This window comes from Aaosphaeria arxii, assembly GCF_010015735.1.
Source record: "Aaosphaeria arxii CBS 175.79 unplaced genomic scaffold BU24scaffold_2, whole genome shotgun sequence".
Taxonomy (NCBI): Eukaryota; Fungi; Ascomycota; class Dothideomycetes; order Pleosporales; genus Aaosphaeria; species Aaosphaeria arxii.
This window is the reverse complement of record NW_022983475.1, coordinates 4,919,970-4,942,712: the sequence shown is the minus strand read 5'-3', so window position 1 is coordinate 4,942,712 and position 22,743 is coordinate 4,919,970. Positions and strand designations below refer to the sequence as shown.

Below are 22,743 nucleotides of genomic sequence, written 5' to 3'. Positions count from 1 at the left end.
TGAAACCATGAATTAAAACATTCCCACCAGTTCCCTCCCCTACGCCAACTCCTCCCCCAAACAAACAGCACAAACCTACCAAGTAAACAGCATCAAATTCGGATTCAGCACGATCGGGACCAGGAAATGCATAACCACGACGCACGACAGCGACCAAATCGGCGTAAACGACGTGATCCTCCAAAGCGGATGCACCACGGTCGCCAGAACCACCATCATCGCGGCGCACGCAATACAGAACAGAAACGTCCACTTAAACTTCTTAATCACCCTCGGAATCTCCTCAAAGAACGTTACGTTATCGACCTCCTTCGCCGTAGCGCCCCACGACATCTCGATGCTAAACATGTGGCAGACGAGCGCCTGGGACACGTGGATGCTCACGCCGCCGAGGAAGAAGACAAGGAGCGGGACCCAAGTGAGGTTTTCCCAGAGGGACGCGATGAGGCTTTTCTCGCCGATGCGGTAGCGCAGGACGGCGAGGGAGACGTTGCCCATGGCGGTGAAGACGACGACGATGGAGAAGTACACTTTGAACGAGTCGATGTAGTACTGGTCGACCATGCCGTTGTACCAGCCGACGAGGAAGTAGTTCATGAGGGTGAGGATCCACGCGGACCCGAGCGCGTAGTACGTGCCGATGTAGGCGAGGATGGTGACCTTGGAAGGCAGCGGCATGGACGAGAAGATGAAGCGGCGGAAGAGGTTGGTGAAGGGGCCCTTGGAGAGCCAGTGTCGGAGTGGGTGGAAGATGAGTTCGTTGCAGCCGTAGGCGTATTTCTCCCAGCGCGCGAGCTCGTCGTAGACGGTTAGGGACACGCCTTCTTTGAAGCCTTTGTCTTTGTAGGCGCCGAAGCGCACGACGTAGCCGTTGGTTTGGAGGCGGAGGGACATGTCGAAGTCTTCGGAGACGGTCTTCTCGGACCAGAATTTCTCGCGCTTGTCGATAGGGCAGTCGTATGCGATGTCTTGCATGGCGGACCAGCGGACCACGGCGTTGTGGCCTACAAATGGTGCGACATCGCCGTTTGCAACGGCGTACTGGATCTGTGTGTAGATGAGGTTGGTGAAGAAGGTGATGCCTTTCTCGAAGAAGCTCTCAGTGACGTTCATGACGCCGGAGGCGTACTGGATTATAGCAACCTGCGGGGACTGCTCCATCTCACTGACCGCATCGAGCAGGCAGTCTGTGGGCACTCGAGTATCCGAGTCGATTAGGAGGATGTAGTCTCCAACGCGGATGTTGCCATCAGCCCACATCTCGCCCTCGCGCGCCTGGATGACTTCAGACAGCACCGCACTGTACAGTTCATTCTCGTTTCTCTGGTTCCAGTCATCCGTGCGGTGGGCATCTGCCATTTTGGCCTCCACCTCGATGCTGGCACCGAGTGCGTAGTTCATGTTCGACGCCTTCTTGAACTTGCCTGCACGCACGAACTTGCGCTCGCCCTCTGCGGGCTTCGGATTGTGCTTCGGTCTTGCCACCCATCCAATATTGTGTTCGTCGTAGAAGTCTTGTCGGGCTCGGGCCTGGGCGGACGGTATGAGCTGCATCCCGTCGTCGTTGACAAAGATGTTGGCCGTCCCGCCCTGGAGCTCGTACGTCGAGATGGCCGCTTTGACGGAGCGGATCGTGGGCTCGATGACCGCGTGGAGGCCCTCCTTATACACTGGCATCTGGATGGTTACATGCGGAAGGCCCGTCCCAGCGTCGCGCTGAAGACGTCGAGGCGGCTGGCCAGAGTAGTACTTCGTGTTCTCGCGGACCTGGCCGATGGGACCGAGTAGCTGCGCAAAGTTTCCCACGAGCGCTTGGAAGAAGAACTATTTCTGTCTGTCAGCGGGCGTAAAGAGATCTTAGGGGCGCTCAGCATGATTAATAGGTTGGGGTTCTTACCAAAGCGAGCCATATCTGGGGAAACAGGCAAGCTAGGAATCCCATCCGGATCCAGTTCCTGTCGACGAGCAGTTCTATAGCGATGTTCCTCCATCCGCTACCGATCGCCGACAACACAAGAGTCAATGTCGCCGCCGTCAGGACGGATTGGTTCAAAACGAGCCTTCTAGGTTTCTCCGCCGCGACCTCTGTATCGTCCTCACCTGCACGCGTGACGGTGGCGAATGCCCCCTTTTGGTCGTTGGAGCCAGGGACTGCGGGATCTTGCCCCCACACTCTTTGCATCAACATCGATTCAATGAAGGTGGCTCGCTCCAGCAGTCTCTTCGGGTCGTCTTCCCATACGACCAAAAGTTGCTCCTCCTGGATGAAAGCTGCCGACTGGTGCTTCTGGCAGTATGGCAGTTCTCGGAGCGAGGGTACAACTTGTAACCGGAGACCACTCGTAATCTCAACGAACGGCAGGTCGTTCCTCTGCAGAATCAACTTGATGACCCGAGTGTTCACGGTCATAGCCACCTATCAAATACATATAAGCACTTGTCAATTCCTTCTCTCAAAACCAAGATAAATCCATGATTCACACGAAAAAAATCTAAACAAGACGCAAAGAACACGTACCCTAACATTTAAGCTCGAAACGGATTGGTAGAATTGCGAATCATCATCCTGCAGCTCAGAAGGACAGCATACATATCGCCCCTTCGTCTGCTTCAGCACTACACCCTCGCCCGGGTGCCCCGTCGTCCAGATTCGCTCTTCTTGCTTCGAGTGCAGCCAGTTCACCATGACCTCGCACTTGATATCCTTGATGGTGGCAGCCGACTCATTGCGGAAATCGCCATCGGGATAGCTCCCTGTTTGACCGGTGTTCTCTGTAGACGACGACGAGCGCGCCTGGTGCGGATGCCAGGTCGATGTTGTCGGCGCCTGGGGAGGGGTATCGAGGGGGCTCAAAGGCACTGAGGGGTCAGGCTTTTCGGAAGTGATTGGGAGGGAGATGGCGGCATCCTGTGGTGCGGGCTGCTGCGGCGGTTTTGGCGCACGGTAACTTTTGAAAAGTGGCATGGCTGCTACTGCTCGCTGCTCATGCAATGTGTTTTTTTGCAGAACTTTCCTAGTGTAGATGTATGTGCTTGAATTCCCTCCAGAGGAATTGCAAGGCCACCAGCGCACTCCCCCTGGATTCAAGATTGGACACGCCAGCCAGATATAGGAGAAGCTAAAGCACAAATGTGTTGAATTGGTGGTAATGTCGCAATCCAGAGGAGGGGGAAATCGACGGATGTGCAGGAGTTTGGCCGTTTAAATCCGCCACACAAAAACGCTGTCTGTACCAGAACCTCATACGGGTCCGTGAAGGGGTGCAGTTCAGGTACCTTTGTATGGAACTGTCTGAACCGGGCAAGCCCATCTCATTGGCAGGGCTGAACGAGGGATGGTAGCCTCCCAGGTTGGTGGGAGAGGCGTGGTGAGACGGTTACACATCATTAGCAAACGGTGTCTTGCTCAACCGTTGGAAATGGAGAAGCATCGACGATGTTCTCGACTGCTCTCTGGTCGATAGATACCGACTGTATCCTTGGCTTTCCTATATCGCGGATTGTAATACTGTATCTGCGTAGCGTGTAAGCAGAGAGAAGTTGGGAGAAACTTGCGAATACAGTACTATCGCATTCGTTCGAACCCAACCCTTTATCTTCCATGGTTCGACCTAGCCCTTGTGGTCGCCGAGAGACCTAGTGAAATTCAAACTGCCAAGGCATCATCAACACATTAAAAGATCCAAGAAGTATGTTGTCAAGCCAAAAGATGCGATGTTGAATTTGGTCCCAAGGTCTCCCACACGTGTTGATCCCTTATCGACCCGGGCCTGTGGTCGAACAACGCGCGTGTGGGGTAGCAGGTCTGTTCTCGGACTCTGCTAACCACAAAGATTGATGAACATTGTTGACGCTTCGACTATGCAAATATAATTACCTGTCTCAATGGTGAAATAAAGAGGGCCAAGAGAATGGAGATTGTATGGGAAAACTTTCGTGTTCCCAGTCTGTGTTCTCGGTATTGTAGCGGAGAAGGATGGGGTAATTAGCTAGTAGGGCGCGTCGTCGGCTCCTCATTGTGCGTGATAGCGGGGTGCGGGTGACGGAAGAAATGAGAGCGGGTGGAGACGTTGAATACCTCTTCTGGGAAGGTGTTGGGGGTTTGATGACAAGATTTGAGAACGCTTGGGTCAAGCATCTTTTTCGTAGTAGCTCTGGTCGTCGTGGCCCTAGATTTGGTCTAGATAGGATGCCTAGGTGCAGGCTTTCCGGCACAAGGGAGAAGCGTTACGCAAGAGCAACGCTTGTGGACTCGTGGCTGTGAGCGCACCGAATGCAGGTTTTCACATTTGAGAAGAGCTTCATGCAGGGTGTGTGTATAGTTGCTTCCGTAGTTCTGTTCAGAATCGAGAAAGTTGATCGTTAAATTACAGAGTATACCATCTGTGATCAGCAGGAGGCCGAAAAGTTATAATACGCCTTCAATGTACCAAGCTTGCAGTGAGTTGATGATCCTAGACGCCTTACTCCCGAACACATCTTCCTGTGCGACAACACGCCGTACTCGTGGAACCCAGAAGATAAACCAATTAGTCGGCTAGCCTGGAATCCGTCAGTACCATTAATGTAACAGGGAGATGAGGCTTACCTGTAGCTAACGAGAGTATCGACACGATGGTTGCTCGTACTGAAACTTCGCAGCTGCACCTTTTCCCCATTCTTGATCTCCTTTGCATCACTGTCGCCCCATTCAAGCGGCACTTCTGAGTCCGCATCCGCATAGACCAAAACGTTGAAGGTGCAATTACCGTCTAACATCGGCAGGAAGGTAACAGAGGCAGTGATCTGGCGGAAAATAGACTGAATCTCGGCCTGGATCTCTTCATCCGTCTTGTCGGCTGTGCCTTCATTGGCCCTACAAATCCTGTTAGAGCAATTCCAAAATCCAAATAAATTCACCTACTCTGGTGCGGAATTCTCTTTCTCGGTCGACCGTTTTGATGTCTTACTCTTGGAGCCTTTTCCAAAAATTTGTACCTAACTATTATTAGTCCAAAGTCTCAGGAATTTTGAATGGTAACTTGCATCAAACTGCCATCGCTCCACATGTTCGCCTGTCTCTTTACTGGTGATTACAACAACCAGCTTAGATATCTTTCCACCGTACATCCATTCTTTCAGCTGGCCCATGATCTTCTTGATATATGCCTTGACCTGATCATCGGCCGTTACTTCTACTTGTCAGTGAATTTTCTATATCGTGGCAGAATATTGGCATACTCATCATCGTCAAGCCATACTTCTTGACTCTATTTAGTCGTCAGTTGAATTCTCGTTTGTCCAAATGCCGAAACTTACGCAGTGAAATCCTCTGCTGGGTAAACGCCACGTTGAAACCTGTAAATAATTAGATTTTTTTGGCTCATAAAAACGGCTTTGACACATACAGGATCGTGTTTATCGAATATTCGAAAAACTCATTGACAACCTTTGAAGATCCTATGACTACTGTCAGCGCACGCTGTATACAACTATGAACGCCAGAACTGTACCCTTCAATGCAAGCTTATGAACCTTGGAAGGGTCCTTCTTAGAGGACGATGATTTCGACCGCGATGAAGTGGATTGCGACATGGCTACTTTATGGTGTAGAAGGTGAGGATTTCTAGATAGGGGCCCTCAATGTTTATGTTTGTTGTCGGGGCAACTGTAAGGTGAGTGTGTACAGTCTCCTTCTTTGAAAGCCTTGGGAAGGTTTGGTCCTTATGGATGCTTTTCTAACAAAGGACGGACGATGAGACTTGCACAAATTTATGCTCGATATAGCTATGTTGATGGATTGCAGTGTATCGTGGAGTGCGTGGGTGCATGGTCGGAATCTGAAAACCAAGCAGCCCCGATTGGTAAATATCGTTGCTTATGTCATCATCATTCGATGCCGGCAACCTTAGCCTTCAACTTTTTCTCTCGACGCCAGGAAGAGCTCGCAAGCAGTCAATTGTCTTTCGATCTCATGCGAACTCATGCGAGCATGCTTCCGGACAGCGAGCAGCCTACTGCAATGTGGGCGGGCCCGCACTGTCCTTCCCAATGGCATGCGGAATGCCCTTGAACGGCTTCCAGCTTACGCCAGAAACTATGCAGTTCCCTTCCGAGCACAATCTGAGCTTGAAAAGCGCATCGCCGAGATTCCGATCGAACGATATCGTAACTTTTGCATCGTAGCGCATGTCGACCATGGCAAATCGACGCTATCCGACCGCCTTCTGGAGCTCACTGGAACTATCCAGCCCGGTGGAAATAAACAAATTTTGGATAAACTGGATGTAGAGCGAGAGCGAGGTATCACTGTCAAGGCACAAACTTGTACTATGATATACAATCACAAAGGAGATGACTATTTGCTGCATCTTGTTGACACGCCCGGGCATGTCGATTTCCGAGCAGAGGTGTCAAGAAGTTATGCTAGCTGTGGTGGAGGTATGTGCTACCAGAATCTTGTGCTATGACGAAGCGCTAATTTATCCAGCACTCCTTCTTGTGGATGCCAGCCAAGGTGTTCAAGCGCAAACGGTGGCCAATTTCTATCTTGCCTTCGCCCAGGGCCTGACATTGATGCCAGTTATCAATAAGATCGATCTACCCCACGCCGATACTCCACGAGTGCTGGAACAGATGAAGGATACGTTCGAGCTTGATCCAGACAGCGCTGTTCTTGTGTCCGCAAAGACTGGTGTCAACGTTGAATCGCTGCTGCCAAATGTAGTGGAACAGATTCCTCCACCTGAAGGCGATAGCTCAAAGCCCCTTCGCTTGCTGCTGGTAGACTCTTGGTATGATGTGTATAAGGGTGTTATTCTACTCGTCAGAATATTCGACGGGCAAGTCAAACCTGGAGATAGTGTCAGGTCCTTTGCTACAGGCATTAAGTATATTGTTGGTGAAGTGGGGATCATGTATCCCGATCAAACACCGCAGACCGTGCTCAAGGCCGGACAGGTCGGATATATCCACTTCAATCCTGGAATGAAGAAGTCTCAAGAAGCGAAGGTCGGCGATACATACACTACAGTTGGCTCGGAGAAACTCGTGGAGCCTTATCCCGGTTTTGAAGAACCTAAGAGCATGGTTTTTGTCGCGGCCTTTCCGACTGATCAAGATAACTACGAACACCTTGAGGATAGTATCCAACAGATTATTCTCAATGACCGCAGTGTCACTTTGCAAAAGGAATCATCTGATGCACTGGGTGCAGGCTGGCGTCTGGGTTTTCTCGGAACCCTTCACTGCTCTGTGTTTGAAGATCGCCTGCGTCAAGAGCATGGTGCAAACATCATTATCACACCTCCGTCTGTGCCATTCAAGGTCATATGGCGGGATGGGAAAGAGGAGGTTATTTCCAACCCGAACGATTTCCCAGACCAGGATACCGCCCACATGAAAGTTGCGGAGATCCACGAGCCATACGTATCCGCGACGATTACCCTCCCCGATGAGTACTTGGGAAAGGTGATCGAGTTATGCGAAGGCAATCGCGGGGAACAGAAGGAGCTCACTTTCTTCACAGCAACACAAGTTATTTTGAAATATGATTTGCCCCTGTCGCACCTTGTCGACGACTTCTTCGGCAAATTGAAGGGCGTCACGAAGGGCTATGCATCTTTGGACTACGAAGATGCTGGTTTTCGCAAGTCGAGCATCTCGAAGTTGAACTTGCTTGTCAACGGTGTACCTGTCGATGCCGTTGCACGTGTGCTGCATTCAAGCCAAGTAGACAAAGTCGGTAGGGCATGGGTGGAAAAGTTCAAGGAACATGTGGATCGGCAGATGTACGAAGTAGTCATCCAAGCCGCCGTTGGTCGACGCATTGTAGCCCGCGCGACCATCAAGCCGTTCCGAAAGGACGTGTTGGCCAAGCTTCACGCCAGCGACATCAGTCGTAGGAGGAAACTACTGGAAAAGCAAAAGGAGGGCAGAAAGAAGTTGAGGGCAGTGGGATCTGTCGTCATCGACCACGAGGCTTTCCAGAGCTTCCTATCGAAGTAGATATTGTACAATATTTGTATATCGAATGATTTGTATGACTGCGTTCCACAATTAGGTACCGATATCTTCGTTGAATCTGAGATCGAGACGTTCACTGAACCGTGGCGTGGAAACTAAGTTTACCTCCCCACCATTAAGCATGCTCCCTCGTGGCCCTCCCGTCCATGACGCCCGTTGACTATGGTGTGGTTCCGCTTTTCCATCTGTAGCGTGCGATGGACTTTGGTGGCCCCAAAGGGAATCGACCAATCGATGAACCCTAATGTCAATGACATCAAGATCGGTACAATAGCGCATCTGCGGCTCAACCTCCGAAATCTAGATGATCAGACATGACGAGCATTCTTTTGAGGGCATGCAATTATCCTCTCATGTTCGAATGCAAGCACTAATAAAGCCACGCGGTTGAACGATCAGCTATGACGTTTATTCCTGGGGTATCAATCCAACCATCCCAACGTTGATTTCGTTTGAGGTAGCTATGCACATCGCAATCTTCTTCAGTTCCGTTTAATTCCATCTTCAAACGCCTCTGAATAGACAAACGGCAACAATGACAAGGTTCCTCGGTCTGAGAGGAGCTCGACTCGGGTCCACGATCAGCGCAGTATGCGGGTTGTGCTTCTTGTAATGTCACCAGAACTGGATCATATTGAGCGGATCATTGACTATTTTCACAGATGTTTTGGCTACGCACAAGGAGTCCTGGGTGCATTGTTGACAATGCCAGCCTTTCTGGCAGAATTTCCTCAAATCGATACCATAAACAATCTTTCGGGGCACAATGCACGCCTACAGGGTAGGCTTATCCGTCTACCGAGTTGACGCCGTTGATGTGTATGATAGGTATCACAATGGGGACATGGAATCTTGGATGTTTTGCTTCTGCGATCCTAACCATCTTCATCGGAGACTATCTTGGCCGTAAGAAGACTCTACTGCTAGGCTTGGTGATATGGATCATCGGAGAGATCATTCAATCCTCATCGTACAATTTTGGTCAATTCATAGCTGGCAGATTCATCGCTGGGTTCGGTATGTTAGATGATTCAGACTGTCGCGCACCGCACTGACAGAGACAGGCAACGGCTTCACCACCTCCACCGTTCCAGCGTATCAAGCAGAATGTGTCAAGTCCCATCGCAAAGGCACCATTCTGATGATCTCCGCCGGCGCCTTCATCGCTGCTGGACTTGCCATCTCATATTGGGTTTCTTTCGGCTTTGCGTACCTTGTTTCAAATCCCTCGGCATCATGGCGTGTTCCTATCGCCCTCCAAATAGCCTTTGCTGTCGTCGCTTTTTTCGTCCTTCTCTTCATGCCCGAATCCCCACGATGGCTTATTCTTACAGGTCGTGAGAAGGAAGCACTGGCAGTCCTTGCCGCGCTCAATGACGAGGACGAGGATGGACCTGAAATCCGGGACGAATTCCTGCAGATCAAGGATGCGATCCTCATCATGAGCCAGGGTTCCACTAGCTCGATGAGGAGCAATAAGGATAAGCGGAATCTTCATCGAACCGTGCTTGCGTACTGTGTGCAGATATTCCAACAGATGTCCGGAATCAACCTCGTGCTCCAGTACTTAGCGCTCATGTTCTACAAACAAATGGGCTACACTGGATGGGTTGCACGACTACTAGGAGGATGTGCGGCTACCGAATACTTCTTAGCATCGTTCATTGCTGTAGTCGGTATTGACAGGTTCTGGGGTCGTAGGTCGTTAATGATGTTTGGTGCCGGGGGCATGTGTCTTTGTATGGTGCTGCTCACCATATTGACTTATCTGTGGCAAGAACACAAAGTAGGCGGTAGTAACATTGCTGCCACGGTGTTCTTGTTTGGATTTGCTACATTTTTCGCGATTGGATGGCAGGGAATGGCATGGTTATATCAGGTCGAAGTCGTGCCCTTGCGGATTCGTGGACCTGCAAATGCGTTGAGTACGAGTGGAAATTGGCTTTTTAACTTCATGTAAGTACGGGAAAGCGTCTCGACAGAAAACTCCAGCAGAGAACGAGAGCTAACGATCTTGACAGAGTTGTCCTGATTGCCCCAATCGCATTTCACAATATCGGCTACCGCACATACATAATTTTCGCCTGTACGAACTTCGCAATCGTCCCCCTGATATACTTCCTGTACCCCGAGACGGCCTATCGTTCTCTGGAGGAGGTTGATGTACTCTTTTATCTCGCCTCCAAAACACCGCGTCCCTGGCTATCTGTCGTCAAGATTGCTGCTCAGGAACCGTTATGGTTCGGACGCAAAGGCGATGTACCATTCGACTACGAGAAAAGCGATTGGCATAGGAGATATATGCAAATGTTCAACAGCGACTCGACGCTATCAAACGAGAAGAATAAACATGCAAGCAACAGAAGCCCACCAGATCCATACCACATGCAGAGTAATGGTAGTTTCCAACAAACGGTTTCCGGAGACAGTGGAAGTCCAGTCGACAGAGAGCCGTCATCTCGGCATTCTTCGAAACAACTTACATCAAGTCAGCAGAACAGGCAGTCGACACATTCAAGGTCCTCCAGGCCTAGAATCAACAAATTCAGAAGAGAGGGTCAGAACAAAAGTTACCAGAGCGCGAAGAGTTCCCATTCTGCGTATTCCGCAGTCTCAGCACACTCTGCTCATTCAGATCCTTCATGGCAGGAATCCGAGTTTGCGCCAGCGCCTCTGCGAGTTCCATCGATTCAGTCAACGCGTGATTCACTGAATTCTGAGGGATATAGAGGGGGGCGACCTCGAGCGTCCAGTGACTACGACGGTTTGGATGAGCCTGTGACAATTCCCATGAGGACGGCGAGTGGGCGAGCAGCACGCGATCCAGGCAGGATGGAGGATCAGCCGATGGAGGACCATCAACAGCCGACGTCCAGGAGATTGAATCCTATTCGAAATCAATTGCTACCTCGGGATGCAGGGCGAAGTGGAGGATATAGGACCTAGAACATGGCGAAATGGATTAGTTATCAATTCAAGGATGATCGGCGTTCTGGTGTCAAGAGAAAGCATCACAACATCTACCTACCATATTCCCGACACATTCTTCACATTATCAACACCATACCGAATTGGATGAGTCTTCAGCAGATCACAAGGTGGAAGATATTTATAAGACGATTTTATGCGGCCCCGTCTTGGCGGTGGCTTTCTGTATCCCGCTGTCGTTTTAAGCAGGCCAACGGGCTGCGACCATTGGATCGCATTGCTCGTATTCCGCGTTTGCAGACGCCACCAAATCCTGATCATCTCACGTTCAATTGGAAATATTCTACACTGATGCCTCGCCCTCTTGTACAAAACTTGTATTTGAAACTACACGGTGCAATACATACGATGACAAGAAAGACAGTTTAAGAAGGAACAACGGGGAAAATTCGGCGCGTTTGGCATGTCAATCATCTCTCAGCGCGCGCTCCATAGGAGCCTAGAATCTCTACAAAGCGGATTATAATCGTGGTCCAGAAATCGTCCCCCAGTGCCACCATGCTGGGGTATACCAGTCACCTAGCACACTAATCGCTGTAATACGAACCATCTTGACTGGCATTCACTCTCGTTATTCCACACCATTGGCTGCTCCTAGCAAATCGTGCAATGTGCAGGGTCTCTGTCGAGGAGAAGGAAACGACATCTGCAAGCCTTAGCGACCGGTGAGACACAGGCTGCTAAACATGCGAGTGATTGGGCTTCGCTGTCAGAAGTTTAATAAGGCGACTGGTACGCCGCGAGAGCGAGGCTTTCGCCAGCCTCGTCGTCGCTCGAGATAGTCCAACGGTTCTGCGCCCAGTATGGCTTTCCTGTGGCTCTCGGCAGTCATTTTCTCGCTGCTTGTCCATCTCCAATGCGCAAGTGCTTCGTTCTGGACTGTCACGTCAAATTATCAGTTTGAGTACTCGGTATTCACATACGGAATTTCTGACGACTCGTCCACCACATATACGACTACTAATACGATCAATCCGACCGTAACGCCAACTGCGCAACCTGCCTCGAGGACCACCGACGTGAGCACATACTACAACGTCGACTATGTCTCCGTCTACTACCCTCCCAACGCCGTTCCATCAACCGATCTCCTGTCAACTGGGCTTCCGTTGACTTCGACGAAGGGTTATGTTTACAAGATGATGGTCACTTATACTGCCCCGACGCATTGCACGAGCAGCTTCACGGCCGTCGAATCGGAATACGTTGTCATACCCACTGATGTAGAAGACCAAGTCACCGGATTCTCCACGGAGGATAACGGGCTCGCGACGACCGTCTGGTTGAATCAAGACCAGGCGCCATTCACGTCCTCGACCGCGTATTATTACACGAATTTCGTCCAGTACTGTAGGAAGCCCAGCAGTTCGCTCGGGAAACCGTCCGGAGGCGGAGGAGGTGGACGATGTGGTGACGGCGATTGCGTCGACATGTACGACTTGGCCATCGTCCTAGCGACCACCATACCGGCTACCTTCTTCCTCGTGGGGTTCCTGGAAAGCTGGATCTGGTTCCGCCGATTGATGCTGGGGAAGGGATGTCTGCGAGGCGGGACTATATGCTGGGTCTTCATCAGCCTGTTGGTTTTGTGCTTCACGCGCACCCAGTCGTCGCGGTCAGCCGAAGATCAGAAGTTGCTGCGGGAGCAATGGAGCAAGATGGGTTCCGGGCGGGCGTTCAAACTGTGGTGGAAGTGGGGGTTCCGACGTAAATATCCACAGGAGTTGCTGGGACCGTATTCCAAAAACACGGTCGGCATCACGCCGCCGAATCCAAACGTGCTACTACTTCACCCGGCATATGCTGCCCCCGGTAACGTCGCATACGGGCCTCCTCCTCCCGCTCCTGCTCCTGCTCCTAGTACCCCAGGGAACGTCATGTACGGTTCCCCTCCTCCAGGGCCGCCTGTGTTTTGGAGCACGCAACCACCCAGTGTCTCAGGTACAACTATTATGTATGGAATTCCTCCTCCAGGGCAGTCGGTATATTGGAGCACCCAGCCACCGCATCCTGGGCAAGCAACGTCGCCGCCTCCGATGCAACAGTACGGACAGCCTATGCAACCTCCAGCACCGTATGATAACGCAGGAGGCATCGGCACGGCACCATCACCACAACCATACCAACAATATCCGATACCACCATCCTCTGAGAAGGATCCTTCTACAGTCACAGAGACGCGAGGGACACCGCCCCCTAAGCAATAGTGCGATCATGTACATACATCAGTCATAAATGCATAGTGTGATAATTGAAGTACTTTATTAATACCAATGGTTTAATCAAATATGCGAGATTGCGCAGATGGTCGAATAGAAAACTCATATGGAAGTGAATGCAAGAAGGGAGTAAATACGGTTCTATCAGAAGTCCAAGAACTTCCGTACCGCACTTCAATGTCAATAGCTCAGCGTCCTCTCCCTGGATGGCCTCCCCACTCGTAACATCTGCGGGGTATCTAGGGAGGCCTTCTTCGGTTGTTCTGGACTGGATAGGGTGGCGTGTTTGGGTAGGAATGGTGGATGGCTTATCTGAATGGGGGTAGCCTGGTTGAAAGCTGCAGATACATCGAATTTCGCATTTTTTTGCAAGGGATCTCTGTTCTGAATTCTTACGTACTGCGTTGGACAGGTTTTGCCAGGGCGTGTTTCTTCAACGATACAAAAGCTTTTCAAGATTGCCCCCTGGAAGTCGAAGACGTAGTGATTGAGCATAACAGCATTTTCCTCGGCGTTCCCAATCCGAATGATCTTCGCAGAGCAAGTGGAACCGTTGGTGATATTGCTCTCTCCCTGGGCAAAGCTAAGTCGATAGATTAGTCCTTCCGCCTCAAGGGTGCTTTCATTGGCAGACCAGACAGATATCTCGTCGCTCTTTTCGTCGTATCGCATGATTGTGTGCGTTTCCATGGTACGTGGTTTTCCATTCAGGCTTTCCTCTACCATGGATTCGACTACCAGATATTCAAATTCGTACTCCTTTGAAGTGGGGTATCGCGGATGGAAATGAACAGCCTCTGGAAGTGAATGAAAGTCATCTTCACCTCCGGTACCTTTCCATGAGCCCAAAAGTCCGTGGAACACGGAACGTGCTAGGTATAGGCCATCCTTGTGAGCACGTTTCTCAATCAGACTTAGGCTCGAGAGCGTTTTCTTAGCCTCGCTACTGTCGTCCTTCGAGTCTGCATATCTCGCTGCGCATACCATGCCCGCGAACTCATCGTAATTTCCGTTCAACTTCTCTAGATTCAACTCTCTAGCAGCTTGTTCCATGATTCCCATATAATCGCTGAATATGATCTGGGGAATGTGTTCTTTGCGGCCAAGTCTCATTGCTGTTCTCACTTCTTGGATGTATTTCGCAATTCCGTTCGATATGGACTTATCCTGGGATTCTTTCGGTGAAGAGCTTGACCATTTCGCTGCTATTGCACGGCTTTTCATCTCCATAACACCCCAATTGACGCCAGTGAAGCCCAAAGCAGCGATGTCAGGCACTGTTTCTCGCTGCGACATGTAGCTTGAATCCAACACCAAGGGCAATCGATGATTGCTTGCGTCAAATTCGAGCTCATCTTTCACTTCCTTGGACAAGAAGGACAGACTTCCACATGAATCGTATCCGGTAGCGTTGATTACGGCAGATATGTTATCGATTTTGGTGGTTTTGCCGTCAAGGGACACAGTCGCCACAGCTCTAAGACGGTTCAAGTCGGATCCCAGGCGTATCACCTCTCCAACGACCGGCCGGATGACATGTGATTTGACAAATTGTGGATAGGTCTCACTGACCACAGCATATGGTGGTAATTCGTTTTCAATGCCATCATCTTCCGTGCTGCCTTCCACAAAAGCCTTTAGCATCGTTTTCACGATCTTAGATTCGACAGGCCCAGTGAGATTACAGCTAAAGGAAAGTTGTTCTGCTGGGCGACTGGCGCGATCATGGAGTTTGTAGTCAAGAGGTTGAAAGGCAGGCGACTTCGCGCGATAATCCCTGGAAAATGCTGGAACAGCATGCATTTGATGAGATGTGACGTGAAATACTTCCAGATTTGAGCTTTCTCGCAGAATAGAGCTTCCTGGTTTCCAACGAGCATCAGATGCAAGCAAAGCAATCGTAGTTGCTATCTCGCTTCCCGAATGTGATCCACCAACGACCAGTACCCGTGAAGTCTCCGGTTCAAAAGAATCACTCTGGTTGGGAAAGAGTTGATTCAAATTTCGGACCTCAGTGCTGTGGAGGATAGGGACAGAGGAGCCAAATCTCATAGCCTTGTCCATCTCGCAGTTTAATTCGCGGGGAGTCGACAAATAGCCACTCGCGACGACCAAGTAATCGAATTCTAAAGCTTCCTCCTTTTCGTCTTGACGCTGGATGAGTAATTCCCACGTCTTCCCTCCCCCATTCGTCACCCTACTTGCCCTCTTCACCCAAGTTCCAAACTGGCATCTTTAAAACAGACCGAATCTGCTTGCGTATTCTTGGAGATATTTCTCGACCATCGAAGCTTTCGGATACACGGGAGCTGAAATTCCGTCCAGCAGTATTGATTGCCAGGACAGATCTGAAAACGCGACCGTGAACTTTGAAAAGTTGGCCCGCATCTCCGGATTGATGGGGCCATCTTTTGCCCAAAGGCCACCAACGCCTTCATGGCCTTCGAAGATAGTGACATCAAGGACTCCGGTCTGAAGTAGCTTCTTCGCGGCGACTAGGCCACTTGGTCCGGCGCCGACAATGGCCACCGATCTCTTGGGAGAGTTTGAAGTCATGAGAAGCAAGTACAAAGCGAAGTGACTAAATGAAAAAAAGAAAGTGATCAAGAGTGAAGATGAAGCTTCTGCAGATACACGATGCGGGCATCATGATCCCTTTATCATCATACGTCACCTCCCATCTTCATTATTGGGGGAGTTGCAATCCGCGATTTGGAAGGCAGGTTTTCCAACCACCATCGCGCCACAGGGACATGTAGACCCTGGTTAACGGCAGCGGTTCTAAATTGGCCTGCACAATGATGTGGAATTTTCCGTGCGAATGCTTCGAAGCCACTGGCTGCAGCCTGAAACAAGTTGTTTTTCTGGAGGGTAAAAATTCTGACCATGTCCAGGGAGGGTGAATGCTGAGTGTTGTGCTTGTGATCGTGGAGGCTATGTCCCCCTTTAGATAATGCAGCTAAGTTTTTCAGGATGGAGATTTACGCTGGATAAATTTCTCCTGGATTCTTGATGATGATTCTTAGTATTGTTCTAAGTTTTGTGGCGGATTTCTCTTTGTTCTTCCACCATCGATGCCAAGATAAGATCTACAATAGTATTCACAAATGTGAAAAGCCTCATCTTCGGACAATGATAACAAAATTTTATCCCGTAGAGCAATTCTGAGCATTATCGGGAGGTCAATCCGATGACTCTTATTGGATTGGAGATTTGGAATCGCGGCGTAGCGTGTTCTTTTGAGAAGATATTCAGGGCAAATAGTGATCGAGTGTGAGCCTACACTTGTCTGATGATGGAGCCTGGCTGCAATTGAGGCTCCGGATATCTATTCCCTGGTGATACATCCGTCCTAAAATGCAAGTTCCTGAAGGCAGAGAAATTACAAAGAGTCTCAGGGTTAGGAGATGGCTGCTTACCATTGCTTGAATACAAAGGAGTATTCTCTCGCAGATACACAAAGATATCGAAACAGTTCTTCAGATCCATAGAAAAATATTACCATGTTTTACCTCTTATCACTTGAGGCATAGATCATTAATGATATCAATACTTTGATAGTCCGTGCTCGTTCTACGCACACACTCATAGCATAAGTGATTAGTAGCAATAAGATCTTGTCCTGTATCAAGGAAGCAGGTGGTGCCCAGTCTTGTAGTTTGAACCATAGAATATTAAAAGGGAATCTATACAAGCGTCCAACTATTGATGTGATCATAGAGTCTGCAGCCTTTTTGAACTGCGGTACGGCAGATTGGTATTTACCCGGACTGCTATATTGGCCGCAAACCCACGACCTCTCGAGGGAGGAGAGTACATCTTTACACGTGGCGAGTGAACACCACTCTTCCTCTCAACGATAGTGCAGTCTGTTTTAAATTCAGAGATTCGATTATCCGTTATTTGAGCCCTGTGGTTGTTGGCCCTGTACGAAAACTGCATAATACTGATCACAATGGCCTTTCGAGTGAACGGCATCCTACAATCGGCAATTACAGTTGCGGCTTTAACTGTCTTCTATCAAGTATGGCTGAAAGACATACTCTTCATCACGCTTGGAATCGGGAAATCGGTATTACCAATCGAAGAGTTCCCCTACAGATGTGAACGGGTACCCAACAAACTTGAGGGCTGCGGAGATATGTGGCTAGACGAGAGAAATCGAATCTTGTATGCGGCTTGTACGGGTGTCGAGGCTCGGAGGGAGTGGAATCCAAGGTACGTGTATCTGCGCTTTGACGAAGTTACAACGAGTGGAATGGCAAATCTGAATGTATGTTGCTAGCCTCTCGAAGTTCAACGTTTCTGGCCGTCGCCCGACTGGATCGCAACTCATGGCTATATACATTGACAAGCCTGGAAAGAACGGAAAGTTCAAGATGCATAGAATCCAGCCTACGAAGTATGGCAGTGGACGCGGCGAAGGACACCTGGATTTGGCCGGGTTCGATGTTGAAGTTATCGACTCAAGTACGGTTCGGTTCTGGCTGCTAAACCAGAGACCTCCACGTGATACTGGGGGAAACCTATTGGATGCAAGGAAATTGGGATCCAATGTTACGATTGAAGTGTACGAGCATAAGAGAGGCAAACAGAGCATGGTCTACGTTTCGACCAAGACGAACTCATCGATGCACTCGCCGAACAAGATCGCATTCTTGGGCAGTAACAATTTCGTCGTCAGCAATGATAGATCTGCAAAGGTAGGACTGCGAAAACGATTCGATCTTATTCTTGGTGGAGGCAATCTAGTGCACTACGATGACTGGTTCGACAAATACACGGCTACCGCGAAGAAGCTGCCCATTCTGGGTCAGTTTGTTCGTGGAAATGATGACAGAATGTATGTGCCATCATTGGCTGACAATAAAATTCGCATTTTCGAACTAGAAGAGAGCGGAGCTTTCGCCCATAGGCATTCCATCGCAATGGACATGCCGATCGCAAGTATCACGCAGGACTCAAACAACGATTTCTGGGCCGTCGGAAGAACTCGGCACGATCCGATCGGAGATGCAAGTTCAGCCGCAATCTTCAAGATTGAGCGGTTCCTGGAAAGGAGATATCGCTATGTCACGACTAAGGTGTTAGAGGATCAGGAGAGCAAGTCCCTGAGCGGTGCCTCAATAGCCAGGCACGATGTCAAGACGGGCCGAATTTTTGTCGGAGGTGAGTAACAGAAACTGGGGAAATCCATCCCGTGGGGAAAGAAAAATGGGGATATATCCTTTCTCCTGGACACAGGTGCGTATAAAGGAAGTTAAGTTGACACATCAATTATTCATAGGTGCCTTCACACCCTTCTTAACAGTCTGCAAGCGGGCAGCCTAACACACTGAGATTCGATCCGATTCCTGTTCCTTATGGTAGACGCTGGGGGCTAAGTGGAGTTCAAAGCGTACTCGCGGCCAGGTAATCCATTTCAGTATAGATATGTTCACTGGAATAGCTGATCGCCGCAAATGCTTAGAGTCGTTGTTGTGAATTGATGCTTTGAGATTCCCACGTGACTTCAGCCCATCTCGGAATGAACCTTAAGAGTTTAACGAAACACGCTAGGCCCAATCCGCTCTGGGTCAAGCCCAGTGGCGTTTCTTACGAAAAGCTTGAAACCAGCCAGCATCGACAACACGTACGTCACCCAACGAGCAGAAAGTCGCGAAAAACCTTCCGTTGCATGATAACTTGGGTAGGCAGATTGACCGTGTCTTGTTGAATGATTATCAAGCTTCGCAATTTCCATTCTCTCGGTACTTATCTACAGCCACAGGAGCTGAGGCTGTGTTGACAGGACAGACCCTGCCGAAATGATACCGATGAAATTTTTCTTCCATAGCGGTCGTACCACCAGAAGAACCACGACTCCCACCACCACCAAAAATATCCTTCTCGGCGACCCAAGAAATTGACAGTCCTTGGTATTTCTTTTTTGATAGCACGTGCGGAAAATTACTACTAAATTATAATTGTCAACATCTGGAACAAAGTCGCGGAGTCCGATCCCACCCACATTGGGATGCCTCTCTATTCTCAGTTCCCAAGTCGTGTGAGTGCCCGCCGGATATTCCTGAAATGGACATCGAGCATGTGCTCTTCGCTTCGGCTTTCTCAATCATGATTATTCAATCCCGGGATCGTCCCCTCCAGGGTTCTGCTTCCCCAGAGTTCTCCAGAACACTCCGGTGATGCGTGATCGTAACGAATGCACTGTTCTGTGGAGAAGGGTAAACTTCGTCAAACGAAAATGGTCATAGAAATGAATCTTATCTCGACGGTTCCTGGTGGGAGATGCACGGATTCTCCATAAAGTCGACTATTACCATATACTTTCCAGGTCATATGGCGTAGCAGACCACTTCTGTTTGTAATAGCAAGCTGGGCAGTCGGCTGTTGTCGGTGAAAGGGGGGGTTGCCTGAGCGCATAGGGCCAGCGGGTGGCACTGGGTGGCACAAGATCCATGAGGCTCTAAACCAAGCCGGACGCTATTGTCGATCGCAAGCAGGATATCCCGGACGCTAAAGCTTGACATTACCACACAGAAACTCGCCCTGACTGCCACCATCCCACCATCATCACCAGTCCAGTGCCCCCCAAGAACAACCATCGCGTGCTTCCATCTACCTAAACGGTAACTACTCACAATGTCATCAATTTGTACCTTTCGTACCTGGATCAGAAAAGAACAACAACTTCGAAAGGCAGGCTGTGATTGAAGCCGTTGTTGATGACGACGATCGTCCTCGATCCTCGGGAATGCTTGATCGAACAAAGCCGGAGCTTGTACTGGACTCTACCGCTGGATAATGCCGCATTCGGCTCCCACAACGTCAGAACCGACTAAGTGGGCCCTAGATATTCGATGCTAGATGCGACGGTGGTATGGACTCGTAGCTTGCAACACCATACAACGGCCACGAACGGCCAGGACCAACATGCATCTCAACGCACGGGCACGTCACTCTTCGCCTCTTCGTCCATCCCACTGCATTTGCGCCAGTCCAGTGATCCAGTAACTGTCCAGCAGACCTTCTTATCTCTCAATTTTCACCCCAAGGGCCCTAGGTGCTGCTAGGTACCCGGGTGTTTCTCTCCTGCAATAATGTGCCCCGTGGTTCTTCCCCATTATCAATGCAGGTCCTTGCCGGAGAGTCGGGGTTGAGATAAGGTAGCTCCAAAATCACATTAGGTACACTTCCGCCCTCATCAACCATCGTCTTTCACACTTGCCAACCTTGGGGGAACTAACCCGTGTGACCGTCGTGACAGTCTTTCCTATTAAATAGTTGCTCCAGCCCTCCTCTCTCTTGCCTTCCCTCACTTGTTCGTGGACCTTCCTCTACAATACCCCATACCCCCAAACACCAATTCCCCCACCAACTACATACACCATCATGGCCACCGCACAAGACACAGGTTACTCAAACAACCTGGCAACAGCCCATGTGGCCCGGCCATATGGCCAGCCGGGCGCCGTTCCCCCTTATGATGGATCCGATTCCGACAAGATCGAGCCAGGCCAGAAGACCGATGCGGAGCTGGCATTGGAGAAAGAGACTACCTTGCATGAGGGCGAGGCCAAATTCCACAAGTTGGGATGGAAGCGACTGACTGTCTGTTTGATCGTGGAGGCCATCGCCCTCGGCTCGCTCAGTGTACCCAGCGCATTCGCTACAGTGGGAATGGTCGCTGGAGTTCTCCTCACTGTCGGACTGGGGTTGATCGCAATCTACACTAGTTACGTCGTCGGCCAGGTCAAGATGCGCTACGCGCACGTGTTGCATTACTCAGATGCAGTCGAGCTGATCTGGGGTCGCTTCGGCAAAGAACTTACGGGTGCCATGTTTGCCTTGTTCCTGATTCTCCTCGTTGGATCTCACGCTTTGACCGGAACTATTGCCTTCATCAACATCGTCGATAACTACAAGATTTGCGCATTGGTCTGGGGCGTGGTTTCTGGCATCATCCTCTTCATCCTTGCGTTGCCGCCAACCTTCCACGAGTTCGCCATCTTGGGATACATCGACTTCGTATCCATCATCGCTGCCATTCTCATTACTATCATCGCAACCGGAGTTCAAGCCAGCAATGCTCCTGGCGGTCTCGCAGCCGTTCCCTGGTCAGTATGGCCACCGGAGGGCGTGACTTTCTACCAGGCTTTCCTCTCTACTACCAACATCATCTTCGCCTACTCTTTCGCCGTCTGTCAATTCAGCTTCATGGCTGAGATGCACACTCCTAAGGATTACGTGAAGTCGATCTGGGCTCTCGGTCTGATCGAAATCTTCATCTACACCATGACCGGCGCCCTCATCTACGCCTTCGTTGGTTCCGATGTTAAGAGCCCGGCTCTCCTCTCCGCCGGCAGCACCGTCTCCCGCATTGCCTTCGGTATCGCACTCCCCGTCATCTTCATCTCCGGGTCCATCAACGGCACCGTCGTCGCCCGCTACATCATCGACCGCGCCTTCACCAACTCCCCCATCCGCTTCATCAACAACGCCCGCGGATGGGCCGTTTGGACTGGACTCCTCGCCGTCATCACCATCATCGCCTGGATCATCGCCGAGGCCATCCCCTTCTTCAACGCTCTCCTCGGCCTCATCTCCAGTCTGTTCATCAGCGGCTTCACCTTCTACTTCCCCGCCCTCTTCTGGTTCCAGCTCATCAAGAAGGGCAAGTGGAACTCCAGCCCCAAGAACATCGCCCTCTCCGTCCTCAACGCCATCGTCTTCTGCATCGGCGTCGCCGTCCTCGGCTGCGGCACCTACGCCAGTGTCCAGGACATCAAGACGCAGTACTCCTCCGGCGCCGTTCGCGGATCCTTCACCTGCGACGCCAACTCGTACGCTTAGGATCCTCCTCCTCCTCCTTCTTCTTTTTTCCTTGTATTTCATGACGCGCAGCAATACATCTATCTATCCTGATGAAACGAACCAACGAAGCCTCGTGAGCGTTTTCTTTTCCTCCTTTTCTCCTCCATCCACATCGCCATCAAACACCATCGCACACGCCTGCATTGCACGGCCAGCGTATTTTTCTTGTATCATTACCCTATTAGGCATTTCTAGAACACTCAGCGCCCTTCTTTTTAGCTGCTAGAAAGCGGATTCATCCTCGCTCGGGATGTGTATATATGTAGATAGATGAGAGCAAAATCATTTTCCATTCAATTACTCTTTTGATGAAGTGGGTCGTGATGGGTACGTGATTTTGAAATCGACTAATCTAGCGTGCTTGTGGTGCGACTTATATTGTGCTTTCATGAATTGAATGTGATAGATTGCCGCTCCTTATAGAACCATTAGAAATGAAAAATAGAAACGCACATGGTAGATAGACACGTGAAAGATCTCAACGTTATATCAACCCTCACCCACCCATCCCGCCCTCGCCGTTCGCGCGTTTACCTGCTTCCGCGACCTCAAATCGCGGGAACTAAAGGGAACCCTCCCCCAAAAAAAAAAGAAGTGCTTGAATGAAACATACGGAACAACCCACATCTATCTTCCCCGCGATCTGGACAAAAGGGTG

At 50.2% G+C, this 22,743-nt stretch overlaps 9 protein-coding genes across 9 annotated transcripts; 5 read left to right on the top strand and 4 right to left on the bottom strand.

Annotated features, from left to right (window-relative positions):
* Positions 1-67: 67 nt before the first annotated feature.
* On the bottom strand, positions 68-2,879 carry BU24DRAFT_366132 (uncharacterized protein). The gene is made up of 3 exons (XM_033524300.1): positions 2,519-2,879; positions 1,898-2,347; positions 68-1,824 (listed from the first exon to the last, which is right to left on the bottom strand). Exons 1-3 carry the CDS (start codon positions 2,684-2,686, stop codon positions 76-78), a joined length of 2,367 nt encoding a protein of 788 aa, XP_033388621.1. The 5' UTR covers positions 2,687-2,879; the 3' UTR covers positions 68-75.
* A 1,435-nt stretch (positions 2,880-4,314) lies between these two features.
* Positions 4,315-5,803, bottom strand: BU24DRAFT_387536 (mitotic spindle checkpoint component mad2). The gene is made up of 7 exons (XM_033524971.1): positions 5,493-5,803; positions 5,388-5,439; positions 5,299-5,337; positions 5,221-5,249; positions 5,026-5,171; positions 4,904-4,977; positions 4,315-4,855 (listed from the first exon to the last, which is right to left on the bottom strand). The coding sequence occupies exons 1-7, from the start codon at positions 5,572-5,574 to the stop codon at positions 4,585-4,587; spliced, it is 693 nt and encodes a 230-aa protein (XP_033388620.1). The 5' UTR covers positions 5,575-5,803; the 3' UTR covers positions 4,315-4,584.
* Positions 5,804-5,913: 110 nt separating this feature from the next.
* BU24DRAFT_366126 (translation factor GUF1, mitochondrial) lies at positions 5,914-8,059 on the top strand. Its single transcript, XM_033524299.1, has 2 exons — positions 5,914-6,420; positions 6,470-8,059. Exons 1-2 carry the CDS (start codon positions 5,964-5,966, stop codon positions 7,984-7,986), a joined length of 1,974 nt encoding a protein of 657 aa, XP_033388619.1. The 5' UTR covers positions 5,914-5,963; the 3' UTR covers positions 7,987-8,059.
* A 295-nt stretch (positions 8,060-8,354) lies between these two features.
* Positions 8,355-10,950, top strand: BU24DRAFT_490061 (uncharacterized protein; the record flags this gene model as incomplete). Its single annotated transcript, XM_033533684.1, has 5 exons — positions 8,355-8,613; positions 8,667-8,785; positions 8,833-9,021; positions 9,069-9,960; positions 10,026-10,950. The coding sequence occupies exons 1-5, from the start codon at positions 8,540-8,542 to the stop codon at positions 10,948-10,950; spliced, it is 2,199 nt and encodes a 732-aa protein (XP_033388618.1). The 5' UTR covers positions 8,355-8,539.
* Positions 10,951-11,486: 536 nt separating this feature from the next.
* Positions 11,487-13,297, top strand: BU24DRAFT_136239 (uncharacterized protein). The gene has a single exon (XM_033521090.1). The coding sequence runs from the start codon at positions 11,796-11,798 to the stop codon at positions 13,197-13,199; it is 1,404 nt and encodes a 467-aa protein (XP_033388617.1). The 5' UTR covers positions 11,487-11,795; the 3' UTR covers positions 13,200-13,297.
* A 1-nt stretch (position 13,298) lies between these two features.
* Positions 13,299-15,767, bottom strand: BU24DRAFT_477438 (uncharacterized protein; the record flags this gene model as incomplete). Its single annotated transcript, XM_033532990.1, has 2 exons — positions 13,299-15,358; positions 15,458-15,767. The coding sequence occupies 2 exons, from the start codon at positions 15,765-15,767 to the stop codon at positions 13,392-13,394; spliced, it is 2,277 nt and encodes a 758-aa protein (XP_033388616.1). The 3' UTR covers positions 13,299-13,391.
* A 1,399-nt stretch (positions 15,768-17,166) lies between these two features.
* On the top strand, positions 17,167-18,388 carry BU24DRAFT_459870 (uncharacterized protein; the record flags this gene model as incomplete). Its single annotated transcript, XM_033531765.1, has 2 exons — positions 17,167-17,429; positions 17,497-18,388. The coding sequence occupies 2 exons, from the start codon at positions 17,167-17,169 to the stop codon at positions 18,386-18,388; spliced, it is 1,155 nt and encodes a 384-aa protein (XP_033388615.1).
* A 75-nt stretch (positions 18,389-18,463) lies between these two features.
* On the bottom strand, positions 18,464-19,436 carry BU24DRAFT_136217 (uncharacterized protein). Its single transcript, XM_033521088.1, has 3 exons — positions 19,222-19,436; positions 19,037-19,166; positions 18,464-18,620 (listed from the first exon to the last, which is right to left on the bottom strand). Exons 1-3 carry the CDS (start codon positions 19,325-19,327, stop codon positions 18,539-18,541), a joined length of 318 nt encoding a protein of 105 aa, XP_033388614.1. The 5' UTR covers positions 19,328-19,436; the 3' UTR covers positions 18,464-18,538.
* Positions 19,437-20,444: 1,008 nt separating this feature from the next.
* On the top strand, positions 20,445-22,395 carry BU24DRAFT_136230 (uncharacterized protein). The gene has a single exon (XM_033521089.1). It carries the CDS (start codon positions 20,604-20,606, stop codon positions 22,062-22,064), a length of 1,461 nt encoding a protein of 486 aa, XP_033388613.1. The 5' UTR covers positions 20,445-20,603; the 3' UTR covers positions 22,065-22,395.
* The last annotated feature ends 348 nt before the right edge of the window (positions 22,396-22,743 follow it).